The 15,128-nt window shown below is 40.2% G+C and overlaps 1 protein-coding gene across 3 annotated transcripts in view; it reads right to left on the bottom strand.

Moving 5' to 3' along the window:
- Positions 1-15,128, bottom strand: part of nalcn (sodium leak channel, non-selective) — a gene marked incomplete at both ends in the record, with an annotated part of 58,819 nt that overhangs the window by 18,798 nt on the left and 24,893 nt on the right. For all 3 annotated transcript variants that reach the window (XM_083921493.1, XM_083921492.1, XM_083921494.1), the window contains 3 exons: positions 10,478-10,552; positions 11,061-11,198; positions 12,172-12,363. In XM_083921493.1, the coding sequence (XP_083777619.1) occupies positions 10,478-10,552; positions 11,061-11,198; positions 12,172-12,363 (405 nt within the window). The remainder of the gene's footprint in view (positions 1-10,477; positions 10,553-11,060; positions 11,199-12,171; positions 12,364-15,128) is intronic.

Raw genomic sequence — 15,128 nt, forward strand, 5'->3', positions numbered from 1 at the left:
AACACACAGAACACTACAGGCAGCAAAAGGTTGAATATTAGCCTCATATCCCTTTTACAACTGATCCTCCAAGTGCACACAAACAACTGCGAATCCACTGATATGGTGCGAATCCACTGATATGGCAGTACAAAAAATACAGTCAAAATCGTTCATCTTTCTCAGGCATTCTCGCCATTTGAGCATTTTAGCATAAGCCTTCATAAAGAGCAGTAGTTATAGACTGACTGGCATGTGGATGCTCGTTTCCCCACTGTGTAATTCCTCTGAACTCTCTGATCAGTCCTGTGAAAGTGCCTCAGAGATATGCAAACATAGACAATAAATATCTTTGAGACTAGCCAGTGGAACAATAGGGAAATGATGAATAGCCGCCCACAAAACTGCTGCCCACACACACTCTCTAAGTGTCAGTGGGATGATGTACATACAGTCACATGCATTTTCCCATTCAGACATCAGCGCCTACCATTCAATAACAATAACAACAACTGATGTGTATGTGTGAGAATGTGTGTATGTGTGATCATATACTGCATATTCACAACCTACACAGATTACTTCCTGCTTAAGCCACCATTCAGCAGGGTAGGTACTTATAGGCACAGCATAAGAAAAATATATACCTAGAAATCTCATGTGTGGTCCCTATCATATATACTACTGGTGACCTATTTGCACTGCACATTCCCTCACAGTCTTGGTTGGGTTCCTCCAGCCTTGGACCAGTCGAGCTGTAATACCCAGAGGTGGAAGAGCTGAGAGCGAGTTAGCAGGGTCACCCTCTCCACTCATTAGCTGGGTAATGAGCCATGCAGGGGAGCTGCTGTAAAGCCACACAGCCTGTAAACCTCTAATAGCTACCTCCAACACCCAAAACAACTGCGGATATCAATACAGTATTAATGGACCTTTAGGTCCAGCTCTTGTGAGGTTATCCTTAGCCTAGTGGTTAGGGTTCAAGCCATGTACACTGAGAACTGTGAACTTCCCACCAAGGACTGTCACTCTAACGACGGTCATTGGCACTTGTAGCACCAAGGGTTCCAGTGACAGCATCGGCCTTCTGAGAGGTTAAATACCTGCATCTCCACACCAGTTAGTTGGACCAGTCCCAGCCTGGTAAGATGCGTACATGAACTGAGGAAGCCTCTTGGATGAGAGCTGAAACGTCTTCCTAGACAAATAACCAAGTCCAGTTGCTTTAGACTGAAATTGCTCAGGGGATAACGAAGACCTGGACAAATGAGAACATTCACAGGCTTCTGACACAATAGTGGTGAAGTAGTCACGTAGTGAAGGTTTTTGTGTAAGTGCCTTGATTGTTTAAAAAAAAAACATGCTAGTAGAGCAGTGGTAAAGCCACAGCAGACATTCTATCAAATTCTGAACGATAAAAATAAACAGTATTTCTAATTTTGATCTCCAGTGTATATATATATATATATATATTGGCCCTGTGTCTTCTTTGCACTATGTTTTGTCATGGTTTCAGATTTTGCTTTTACTTACATGATTTTATTTTCGAGTTATTTAATGGGCATTGTTGGAGGGGGCCTGAGGTTCTAGGTTTTCAATGCGACTACTTCTGTTATTGTTATGCACATTACAAATTAAATAACATGAACTATGTGTGTGTGTGTGTGTGTGTGTGTGTGTGTGTGCGCGCATGTGTGTATGTGTGTACAGTATATGTGTGTGTGTCATTGTCTGTGTTCATGCTAGTTTTAGAACATGCCGGAGACATGGCACAGTGCCTGCAGTGTCTTCCAATAGAAAACTGAAGGTGACATTCAAAAGATAAGAACACATTGTATTGGGATTCTCCAAGGAGTACGCTTTTCTGTTCTCTGCTCACTCTGTCTTATTCGCCTTTCTTCTCCTCCACTAAATCCCCAAATAAGTCCTTGGCCCATTAATTCACGTAAATGGAGGACAGGCTTTTAGTTTAACTCATAAATAATGAAATTATGATGGGAAGCCATAAAACAGTCACTCCATAATGCATTTGATCAAACTAAATCCTCCTTAATAAAATGAATATTCAAAGGTGAGAGCCTTCTGAAATACTGGGCTGTAGCAGGGAGAAGACAGGTTGCACATGTGAAAACATGCCACTCCACATGTGCACACATGAACATATCGATATTGAGAAGAATCAGTTGTGATTTGGAGAGAAGAGCCCTAATTGTGTCACTATTACCATGGTGACACTGTATGTTTGTGTCACAGCTGTGGAACAGTGACTATTCATCCTAAACCTCATTTATACCCCAAGCAAACATCCATCTTCCGTCTCTGTTCTCCCATCTTTTTTTGCCTCCCCATGTGTTTATCTGTTCCTCCATCTTTATCTCTCACTCCATCTCCCTCACCCACCTCCCTCTCCTCCCGTTTGATCTCTCACAGTTGGTGCCGGATCATACTCGGTTCAACTGACAAATTCGGAACAAGAGGACAGGCGCAACTTAACTGACAGCCACACACTGTCACTGCCATGCTTCTCTCCACACAAGCTTTGACATGCCTGACACACTGGGAGAAGCAATCTGATTACCTCTGTGCCACATCACAACCTCTGTCTCTGGCGTGTGGAACTCCCCGTACTGTTTCTTTAAGGATGTTCATCTAGTAGTGAGCAACAATGTCTGTTAAAGTGATAATAAATTGGGGATCTGAGGGAGAAGTCATCCATCATCATCCATCATACCATGACTGATGCCCACATAGACCTCTAAGGCACAAAGAGGCACACAATTATACACACACACACACACACACACACACACACACACACACACACACACACACGCACGCACGCACGCACACACACGTTCAGGTTTTTAAATTTGTAATGTGCATAACAATAACAGAACAATTTGTCTGCTCCATAAATTCTTGAGCAACATCAAACCATAATTCAAATGTTGCATGTGTAGACCTTGCACTAGATGGCAGTATGGTTAGATGGTACAACCTATGAAGCAGGGCAGGCCAGTTTATCATTTCTGAAGATTTTAACTGAACCCCACACAGAAAATTTACAACAATTAGCTTCAGCGTGTGCAGCAGAGATCCTTTCCAAAGGCCATTGTGGGTCTAAAATCAAATAAATCAAGGCCAGAGGCTACTGAGTACAAAAATCAAGTAGTACAATGGATCCGATTGTCACACCTTGAATAAATTGACAAGAAAAAATGACAAAAATTCTAAGGAGCATGGCTGGAGTAGGAAATTAAAGGAGTGCATTCGTGTGAGAACATGTTGTAAATTGCTTAGCTTTGATGGGTTCATCTTATCTTCCCGCTAAAATAGAGCCTAACTAATAATGTATTTTTGGGACGGATAAAGGGTAGGAGGAATGGACTAATATATCAGCTCTCAGCAACTGTCTGAATACATTGGTTGTTTTTTTTGGAGCTACCTCTGAAGAACAGTGCAAACCAAGATGGTTTTGGGGAGTTTTATTTTGTTTTTTGCGTTTGAATAAAGTGTTTCAACAACAAGGCAGGATAGGTCTTAGATAAGTGAAAGAGAAGAACTTGAATTCAGAAGTGTACAGTTATTTTTGTGAATTTATTGTTGCAAACTTGCCGCCCAAAACATCCTCCTGCTGAAACTATGGGTGTCAGCCATCAGATACAGATATTGTTGTTAATAAAGTTGTCCGTATGACATACTACAGACTAATAGAGATACCCCAAGGTAATAAGTGGTCCTTTAAGTTAAATTTGTTTGTTAAAGACCAACTTAATCAGTTTCAGTGGGCACACTGGTTGAGATTCAAGTCTGTTTCTCCTGTAATCACACCCAACAGTGATGCCATGGTGTACAGACCATACCCTAGAGTAAAGTGTACATTACTGCAGCAGGGTTAAGGGTGCATTTAAGTAGCTCTTTTCAGAACCTTGACCAAGATATGTAATATGTGAATTGATTAGTCTCATGGAAAAACACACACACAGATTTCTGGTGGGAGGAAAAGGTCATTTTATGTTATTTGTAAAATATAATTATCTCAAACACATGTTTCTGCTCCTCACCATTTGACCCATGCTGATATCTGCAATATCCCAATATCAGCTAACATTGGAAACTGGCCTGGCCACCTTATCGATCAAGCTCTAGTCTAAAAATAGACCTGTCACAAAGCCGTTGCCTGTGTATAATACAGTGTGTGACTCCAGGTACCTATGCTCAGGGTGCTAAATACTGTAGGTCATATCTGTTTCTATTTTCTGGTCATAAGAAACAGTTAAACGTGACCTTAAAGCAACCACAGAAACATTGAAATTAACATGTTATTACGCAGGATCTTCATTTTGGTTACCGTATTTTTCGGATTCGAATTTTGATTGGTTGATGTGTGTGTGTGACGATTGCTGATATACACCTAGTCTCTTACTAGACGGAGATGGCTATTATTTGATATTTTACGGTAATGTGTTAATAATTTCACACATAAGTCGCTCCAGAGTATAAGTCGCACCCCCGGCCAAACTATAAAAAGAACTGCGACTTATAATCCGAAAAATACGGTACATTCAGAACAAAATCTCAACAGAGAGGATGACTGCATATCTGTGCCCGTAGAGCACATAGTGAATCGCTACAGGCTGACCATTTACACAGCTACACCGTGTCCTCTTTGCTCACAAGAATCTGGCAGACTTTGAAAGAGACTAAGAGAAAATGTCTTAGGACAGAGTGAGAGGTCCCAGAGCTCAATGTGCTAAGTATTCAAATGTCGGTTTGTCTGCATGCACTACGTAAACAGAAGGCAAGGTTGCTATGCTTTTAGCTTTTCTCGCTCTTTGACTTGCTTTCTTCTTGGTCCGTTTATCATTGTCCTAAATGTGTCCCTCATGACTCATCTGCCTGCCCTGAGGACCTGTTTGATTGCCAGACATAACCGCTTTCAAACAAACACACACAAAGGCAAAAATGAGTGTGTACGCAAAACTGCAAACAGAGATTCGCTGCTGGCAATTCAGACCCATACACACACAGAGATACACTCAGACACAAACACATATTATCATCGCCATCACTACCCTTAGGGGTAAACACCTTTTTCCATTTGGGTGATATCTATCGATACAGGATAAACCTTTTTTTCCTGTCCCTGCACCTCCCCTTGGTCGTGCAGACATTGCTCTGTGGGCAGGAATGATTTGTAGGATGTAGTTGGACCATCAGTCTCTTCCATCACAAAGCCCACTGACCTGTGACACCACTGATGAAGGTAGACTAATAATGGGCAGCAACAACATCCAATAGACAATCTTGTTTTTCAACTCACATGCAGCTATTGGCCCAATCGTGTCTTCCTGTTATTGACAAACTGTGTTTCTGGGTGCCACTTTTTAGATATATGCCTGAGGTTACATTGCAAATTAATACAAAAAAAAAAAGAAAAAAACATTTCCTGAATTTATAAAAAACAAAGACTAATGAGAAGAAAGTAAAAATGTCACCCTCTTCACTTCAATGAATATGGCATTTCAAAGTTGCTGTCTAGCATACATGACTCACTTCCATTCCTAACCTGTTATTTAAGTTAGCCAGAAAGCTCAAAACACATTCTTTAGGTATTAACTAATTCCATTTGTAGGGATGTAAAGAAGCTGCCATTACTTTGGTGGCATCTGACTTTTAAATCTTCACAGTAACGCTTTAATGAATGTAATTCATTTGACTCTTAAACCGCTTTTTGCTGAGAAAAATGGCTAGGTTTACCTGCTACCTGCTAAATAAATTACGCTTAAACGTTTGGGAAAATTTAATTCTTAATTCTGAAACATTAATTCTGACTGTGCTATCTAAGCACACTATAAATGTTTTAAAAATGACATTTTATGAGAAGTTTGGCACTTTCCCAAGATTGACATCAGCTTTAAACAGAAACACACCTGGGAGGCTGATATATGTGTGCGTGTGTGTGTGTGTGTGTGTGTGTGTGTGTGTGTGTGTGTGTGTGTGTGTGTGCGTGTGTGTGTGTGCGTGTGGAGAGGGGGGTGTCTACTTCCTCCCTTCACTTCTGCTTTCCTCTGCTGTCTAACTTTCTCCTGTCCCAGGCTTCATTTCATTAAAAATGTCTAGCAAACCTAATTTCACGCAATAAATGCATTATCCTAATCAACATTGATGAGTGGAGCATGCACTAGTGCACACATGCATATATCTGTGTGTGTGTGTGTGTGTGTGTGTGTGTGTGTGCGTGTCTGTGTGTGTAAGTTTGTTTGCCATTAAGAAATCCCTACTTCTTCTGTACTCTTGGCTCATCCGTATGGTAGAATAAACCATTAGCTGCATCACATCTTACTCTTACTTCCCTAATTATTAATGATCACTTTTATGTGTAGGTACACGTGAGTGTGTATGCACATGCACATGCTTGTGTGTTGAAAGCAAATAACTTAAATTCATGTTCTCAGGCTGTGATTACAATGCATGGACTCTGTTTCACTTTCCAACAGCTCACATCAATCAACACTAAAGCAACCATATATTACAGCACTGCAAGCTAGCAATGATCTGCTTGATCACAGCAACGCTACCCACAAGTCTTTGTGCTTCTCTTAACATTTCAAGCTCTGACTCTTGGATGAAAAAAAAACCCAAAATAAAATAAGACAAATGGTCTGTCGAGGTTGAGAGATGTAAGTCATTCACCTGAAAGGCAGGGCTGCAATCAGCATACAAATGATGACAGATGTTTTTGGCTACATGCCTTATTGATTATATAATCATCAAATCAGCAGACATGGGCAGACACAGTAGTGCTGATGCTTCACACACACACACACACACACACACACACACACACACACACACACACACACACACACACACACACACACACACACACACACACACACACACACACACACACACACACACACACACACACACACACACACACACACACACACACACACACACACACACACACACACACACACACACACACACACACACACACACACACACACACACACACACACACACAGCTCTGGTGACATTCATCGAAGTAGAGGAGCTTATATGCAAAGAGTGACAGGTGGAAACGTAAACCTTCCCTGAAAACGACATCCAAAAAATATTGCCTTGTAACTCTATCCATGTTGATATGCTTCATTAATACTCCACTGAGCACAGATGAAGGCAATAATTAAGCAAATATTTGCAGGTGGGTTGGCGCTCTAACATTACAAACTTTATTAAGTTGAAAAGGTTAAAGCTGGCGCCTTTCATTTTGGCCGAAGCAAGCTTATATGACCTATAGAAGTTGTGCGTTTATGTTGCAGGCTGTCACAGTGGCTGTACTTTCACAACAATATCAGTTCTATTTTGAGCTCTGAGTCATAAGGTGATTCTCTACTTAACTGCAGCCAAACAGACTATTTGGCCTCTAAGATGTATAGTTCTTTATACATTATGACTCACTCAGGTATTTCCCTTTCTATATTCATCCACGGATACTGCTGTAACATATTCCAGGGCTCGACAGTAACAGTTTTAATTCTGTATAAGGGGATCTGTAAGAAGTATTCAGTCCACTAGAATAACTTAATTATGCAGATCAGGTCATTACTTTATGTTAAAGTCAGAAGATACTGAGTAACAAGAGCATGATTTATGTCCCATAGAACATGACATTGGCAGTGACTTAACACATATAGAAAATCATTTGAAGAATGGTTCACCATCATCATGCATAATTGCGCTGCCGGTGCGGTCAGGCCTTATCACTCAAAGCCTGGCTGCGCATTTTCCTTTTAATGTGACACGCACACACCATACACACACATAAAGAAATTGATGGCACACCTGCAACCGCACACGTCTTCTATGCTTCAAGTCTTTCATGGGTAGAGGCAAAATACAATGGCGTGGAAGGGGAGCTGACATGTTTGACTGGTTTTCCTACTGATACTTCTGATACACATGGAGCATGACAGAGTGTGGGATGTTGAGGCAAGATGAACTGTCACGTAGTACTCTTAAAAACATTTTCTCCATGTTATAAATTCAACATTCAGTATGACAATGAATGGGACTGTGTTTAGCTCATTTAGTCTAATTATGCCACCAACAATGTAACTGTTTACATTATTCCTTGTATTGTCAAATTATGTATAGCATCCCCCGCTTTTCACCAAGCACACACACACACACACACACACACACACACACACACACACACACACACACACACACACACACACACACACACACACACACACACACACACACACACACACACACACACACACACACACACACACACACACACACACACACACACACACACACACACACACACACACACACACACACACACACACCATCCATTATTTCACTTCAAATAGTACCCAGACAAAATTATATGATTTGCATGAACTTGCTTTTTGAATAGTTTATTCAGTTTCAATTTGTCATTCCATTATTTCCAATTAATTTGAACACAGCAACTGTCTGTGTTCGGCCGACTGTGAAGAAGAAAGCATTAAAAATGCCTCAGGGGGGATAATACACACATGGGTTTTGTGTGTCAGACTCTCAACCTAAATATTGATTGATATCCATCTCATACCCATAACGCTTACTAAGCAAAAACCGTATTTGAGATAAAAGGAGATGCATTAGGTGATAGTATTTTCTGTACATGGTTATTTTTTTTCTTCTTTAAAGAGCTTGCCATGCTCACATTAAGGACAAATAACAAACATTAGCAACTCAGTGAAGCCATTCATCAAACAGCAGGCAAAAATGATTCATCACATACACTGTAATTGGTTTCTCATCCTTAACAGCCCACGTGTATACTTCTTATATAGCAAGGTGGGCCATGTCATTGGGCTTTTGCCAAATGTTTGCAGAAGCTTTCTCTTGTGGGAGAGTGATCACAATCTGTGATCTATTTATAGCCAGTCTCCGAATCAGTGATTGAAGCACCTGTAAAATAGGCAATTTTACAGTCACTGCACCTAATCACTCAGCTGTGTGTGGGAAATAACCTGCCCAGGCAAGCTGAGACCTGTCAGTCGGCTATGAGTGCACAACATTTATGTAAGCATGCGTGTGTGTGTGTGTGCAAACCTGTTCATATCAGTAAGCTTAAAGTTTAATTGATTTATGTAAAAGTATTATATGGCTGCCCACCAACGTAAACTAACCAGGGCTTTCGTTTTAGGCAATCCTCTCTCTGTGACCATTCAAAAGACAATTTCCGCATAGAGGTTCATCTGCAACTGCACTTCATTTGCATTTAATGACAGAAACGGGTTCACCCGTTGAGCAAAGACAAGCACCAAGGCCCTGTGTGTGTATTTGTGTGTCTAAGTGCCAAGCTTTTTCACACCACAGGGTTTTGCTTTATTAAAGTTAATTGCCCACTTACTCAAACCTCAAGAGAAAAAAAACAAAAAAGGTGAGAATGAAGAAATTACTCAGAGTCCTGCCCACGTGTGGGAACATATAACCCTGTCACTCTTCCCAGGGTAGCAACAGAAAGTGCTCAGCTTTTAAATAAAATGTAGCAGCAAATAACAGGCAGTTCCCCTCGAGATAAAATTCCATTTTTAAATGACATTTGATGCGCGTGTTCTTTCATATTTTCATTTTTTGCTATGTTGTTCTTACTGGTTTATACGTCTACTGAATGAAAGGTTTTGTCCTGTAATACATACTGGCCTTAATTTCTTGCCACATGGTACAGTGATTAAGAAAAAGGAAATTATGTATAGCAAATCCATTCAAACTTTCCAAATTCAAATAAATGCACTGGGTGCCCACGACTACAGAAAGTCTGCTGATGCTGTATATCCTTTAACTGATGTGGGTGATCCCAAATCAGCACTCGGTATGTATTTAGGACAGTAATACCACCAAAAAATACAAGAAATTAGACTGGTTACCAATCCATATCAACCATTCTCCTGAAAATGGTCAGATAACAAAACTACTGAGTTGGTGATAATAAAGAATACAGTCCTCCTGTTAACTGCATCATACTGAAACAATTCAAATGGAACTCAACATGGAAAGTTGCCCGGATATCTTTTAAAAATTACTGAATTACTTAGTGGTTTTATACTTAAATGGAACATAAATGGAAAGATATTTCAACAAATAATAATAAAACATAGTGTGTCACTCAAAAGAACCACTTAAGGGCACCAAAAGGCAACAACCAGAGTGGAATCTTAATAGTTTTGATCAGCCTGGCAATGCATATCGCAATTTTAGCTGTCCGGTTGAATAAACTTGAGAGAAACAGAATTTTCTGTAAGTGGTGATTGGCAGGCCACTCCTTCACTATACAAAATACCCAAGCTGTTAATAACCTTTTCTATGAAACCTGTCCAAATTCTCTTAAACTTTCCACCAAAGCGAGTACTCAGGTGAAAATTCAGAAATACATTTTGTAGTGGTCCATTTTTTGGAATATTAAATATTTCTTAATTCTTACCTGTTTGAGCTTCTTCAAGTCTTCATCCAACTCCAGATTGTCCAAGATGACAGCCACAAAAAGACTGAGCAGAATCTAAAACGCAACAAGAGTCAAGTGCATAAGAACATATGCTGTGTTTGCACACATCACAATATGTTAATGTCATTATCAACTTTTTCAAAGTCTGCTAAGTCTGCTTAGTAATTGCATTTGTTGCTTGATCTGTTCTAGAAGGCATCATGTCTGTCTGGGGTGGAGTGTGAGTCATCAAGAGATGTCTGTGCTGTGTGAATGCTCCCCATATCAGTAGGCCAAACACTGAAATGTCAGCTCTTCTTACGCCTGCAAGTCTGATTAACTGTGATTAGATGTGCCACTTGAGAGAACACAGAAGGGCACTAATTAAATGCATTAAGAAAACTTTTTTTTTTGCCTTCTCCACCCCTTTCACCAACGTGCTTTTACTGATCAAAATAATAGAATATGAATTTGAATAAAATACTGCACTGAAACGGCTAAAGAAACGCTTCACAAAAATGCTAAAACAGTCTCTTCCACTTATTTGACTTTTACATTTGAAACAGCACAGTAAGTTCCTCACCAAGGTAGCGAACAGATGGTACAGGATGAAGTAAATGGCTACTACCGGAGCCCACATATGACCTACAGCCACCAGAGTCTGGTCCATGACATCTACCCAGCCCTCCTGGGTTAGGATCTGGAACATGGACATGAATGCCTATAGGGAGGGAAGCACAGGATGAGAGAAAGGGAGAGGCGAAAGGCTAGAAAGGGCAACAGGGTACACAAACAAAAGCAGTGAGGAGAGAGAGCGAAAGACAGAGACGTTACACAGACGAACACACAGATATGACATTTGAAACATGCTTTTCACAGGAGAGCAAATATCACACAGTTTATGCGCATAACCCCTTCTGAGTTATCCTTCTCTAGCTAGTGCTAGCTAGATGTTGAAATATTGGACAGACAGGAAGTGAGGAGACAGCCATATTTTACTCTGTCCTGTTGCCCTCTCATCTAATTGTTAGAGGTCAGATAAAAAAAGTAGGGTCCCTGGAGTCAAATGGCAAGCCTGCACCTCCTCCTTAGCATCTCACCTCCAGAAAGTGGCCCCTTCTTCCATCCCACCCAGCCCATCCCACCTGCTCCCACATTCCAGTCACTGCAGATAAAGATAAACCCAGCAACAGGTCGGAGAGACAGCCAAACATCATTAACTATAATGTATGTGTGTGTGTGTGTGTGTGTGTGTGTGTGCGCGCACGCATACATATGGGTGTGTGAGGCACAAGCAATATGGAAAGAAAGAAAGAAAATGAGAGCAGGAAGGGTAACACAGCATACAAGTGGCATCTGTTTACGAGCAACCCCTCATGTCCCGCTGTGCCTGGGATTAGTGAAATGTTGGAGGGGAGAAACAAACATGAGGGTTGAAAGATGTGGCTAATGAGAGAGAAAGAAGCTCATGAGCACTTAGAAATCAAAGGAGGTACCACATCTGTCGACACATCATGTAACTCATCATCATAATGTGACCCAGGATGACTTTTTAACTTTTTAAGTCATGATTCATTCATACACATTTCACCTAAAATAACAAATACGAAAGGTATGATCCCATCCATAGAAGCTTTCAGAATTAAATTACTTATATTTACACCCTCTTGGTGACAGGATGAGTATTTCCTTACCCTGGGGAATGTGGTGAAGCGATCAAGCTCTTCCACAAAGCAGAACATCTGCAGGCTGATGGCCGACATGACGATAAGGAGGCTGGCTGTAAACACCACCAGGCTGCCTAGTTTTTTACCTGGACCAAATATCTTATACACAAAGTCCTCTAGAGCTGGGGAAATCTTAATCAAGCGCACCACACGTAGCACCTGAGGGGGAGAAAAACATACATGTCTACTGTGTTTTAGCTATTTGTGGAAACATTGTTATTTTTCTGCGTTTTTAACATTAGTTTTATAATCCACACCAAAGGAAGAAAGAGTTAGTCCCAAATAAACACAGTGGAACATTGATAAGATATTGATTAAAAAAAAAAAAAACAGCACATTGATCTCGATCCAGTGGTAAAGGTGCAGTGACACTGTGCTCTGTCAACAGGCTTAGTCCTTAAATTGCTTGTGGTGACAACAACCCTGAAAAGGTAATGCATATTGGTTAGGCTTTGATCGGGGACCCAGAGAGCAGCTATTGATCCAGCTCAGCACTGATGCCCCTGGCCAAAGATTTTTCTTCAGAATCCTGCGCTAAGCCAAATGAATGACTCTGGATCTCCCATTCCTCAGGATAGCAAAATAAAGGAGACAAACAGGGGGTGCTGGTCTAAACAAATACAGTAATAACACTCACAGCATAATGACAGATGGCGCGGGAAAATGCTATGCCTCCTACACGAGACAGACCATGATGGCCACTATCCATTTTGCAACAGATGCAAGCTCTGGGGCTAAGGGCAATCTATAAGAGGGTAGGGTCACAGAGGATATGACGCTATAACAGCAAAACTAGTTATTTGCTTAGCTCTCTTCATGTGCCATGCCTGAGACCAACACAGCTTAGGAATCAAGAAATGTTAACCCTGGATGACATTGTAGTTAACTAAACTAATGAAAAAAAAAAACCAACAGTAGTACTGATAAAATTAAAATAAACCAATACTATACACTGCTTCACAGAAGTCTATTTTACGGATATGCATACTGTGATGTTAGGGATTATTATTTTCAACATAAAATAGGAAAACAAAAAAAAGAAAATGCACTACACTATTCTTTCACTTGTGATTTATTCGTTATTAGCATATCTGCAATCGAAAAAATAAGTCTCACTGTTTCAAGAGAAAAACATACCTCGACTGCTCATGCAGACACTAAATGAGCATAAACAATCTTGGATACAATCACTTTGATGTGTGAAACAAATGACTTTTACGGGGAGTTATCCCAACCACATGTCCAGGCTCAGGGCCAGATCTGGAGAAAGAACTACAATAAATGCTGTTGGATGGCTGAATTAAAATTGTCTTTTTTTTTTAATTAACTATAAACGCAACACTGAGAAAATGGCTCCCCAGTTGTGTTGCCTGTGTGCGGTTCTGGCTCTAGCCTCTTGCGGGACGAAGCAATGCTTAACACAAACTATAATTGCATAATGTGTCACATTGTCGTCACAAATATCCCATCTCGAATTCTAAACCCACATTGGCCAAATACCAATAACCAGAATCGGATCAGTGTATCCCTACCAGAAGGGTCTAACAATTATACAAAGCCCTGCCTTTCTGAATGAATGCATTGACTGAACTGTTAAATTGTGCTGCTACTGAGGTCATTGCAATTCTGAACACACAGAAAGGAAGTGTCGAGGTGGGTTCCATTGGCTGATTAGAAATCATTCTGCCAAGTGATCTGTATGTGTATGTGTGTGTGTGTGTGTGTATGGGCTCTAAAGGATGTGGTGAAATTTGGTCTGGACTAAAAGACAATTGGTTAGGCTAAAATTTAGCGATGAAACACCTTTTAGTTGTATTAAATTAAATAAAAACCTGAAACATCTACAGCCTGCAAACACTTATGATTCTCTCACAGAGCCCTAAGGTTAGTCACTTGTAACTAAATGTCACCTGGTTAAACTGGGACCTAGTTGGAAAAATATCAGCAGGGAGAGTGAATAAGAAATGTTATTCTATCATTAGCCAAAAGCAGACAACTGATAGGAATGTGATATGAAGGGGGATATTACACTTTACAAACATTGTTAAGCTGTGTTCTGAGCAAAAGTGGTTGAAAAAAGCATATATTTCATTGACACTTCATGTGGCTGCAATACTGTGTAATGTGGGTATCATTAATGGCTTTTGTCTTATGACATCAAAATATGTCTTACCGCACGGCAGTAGGTCGGCTGATTTTCATTGTGAAATCACAATTTTAAAGAGTGTAGTTTTTTTTAACTGCAGCACAACAGGTGTTATTAACATGCATAAGGAACTGAAATATTTAGCTGGTAGATATGACAAATATCCCAATATCGAGTCAATAACCGCAAAAAAAGTGATGATTAAACATAGTGCAGTGTAATTTGGGGAAAACTTAAACAAGATAGAAACCATTTTTGCACCGATTGTGAAATTCTGGGTGGATGGCTTATGCTGAAGTTAGTTGTTTTTTATTTAGATGTTGTTATTTATTCAGAATATTCCCCCTTTTGTGCCAGGAAAAACAAAGAAATCTTAATTAATTAAGTCATTCAGCTCTATATTGCACTATCTTTGAATGAGAACACATTTAACAATACAAACAACCTTTAATATAACCTTCTTTTATATAAAGAAGATTTTTTTTTAAAAATAGCTGCTTCAGAAGCTGGTGATGGTGAATATCATCTTAATACCAGTCAACAAAGCAAATATTGGCCCATTACGAAGTTCAGCCGATAAACCGATGCATCCCTACAAAAAAACACTGTGTTTGTTTTAGAGCAGTAATAGCTAGAATACAATAAAATGGTTAAAGAAAGGCCAACTTCCTTTTTTTTCCACAGAATGCATTTACAGTATACATGTTTGCTTGCGTGTAAGCATTGCACATGTGTGGATGACAGCTGTTGAAAGAGCGACACAGGCTCCAGGCAGCTT

Source organism: Echiichthys vipera, assembly GCF_963691815.1.
Source record: "Echiichthys vipera genome assembly, chromosome: 10".
In the NCBI taxonomy this organism is placed as follows: Eukaryota; Metazoa; Chordata; class Actinopteri; order Perciformes; family Trachinidae; genus Echiichthys; species Echiichthys vipera.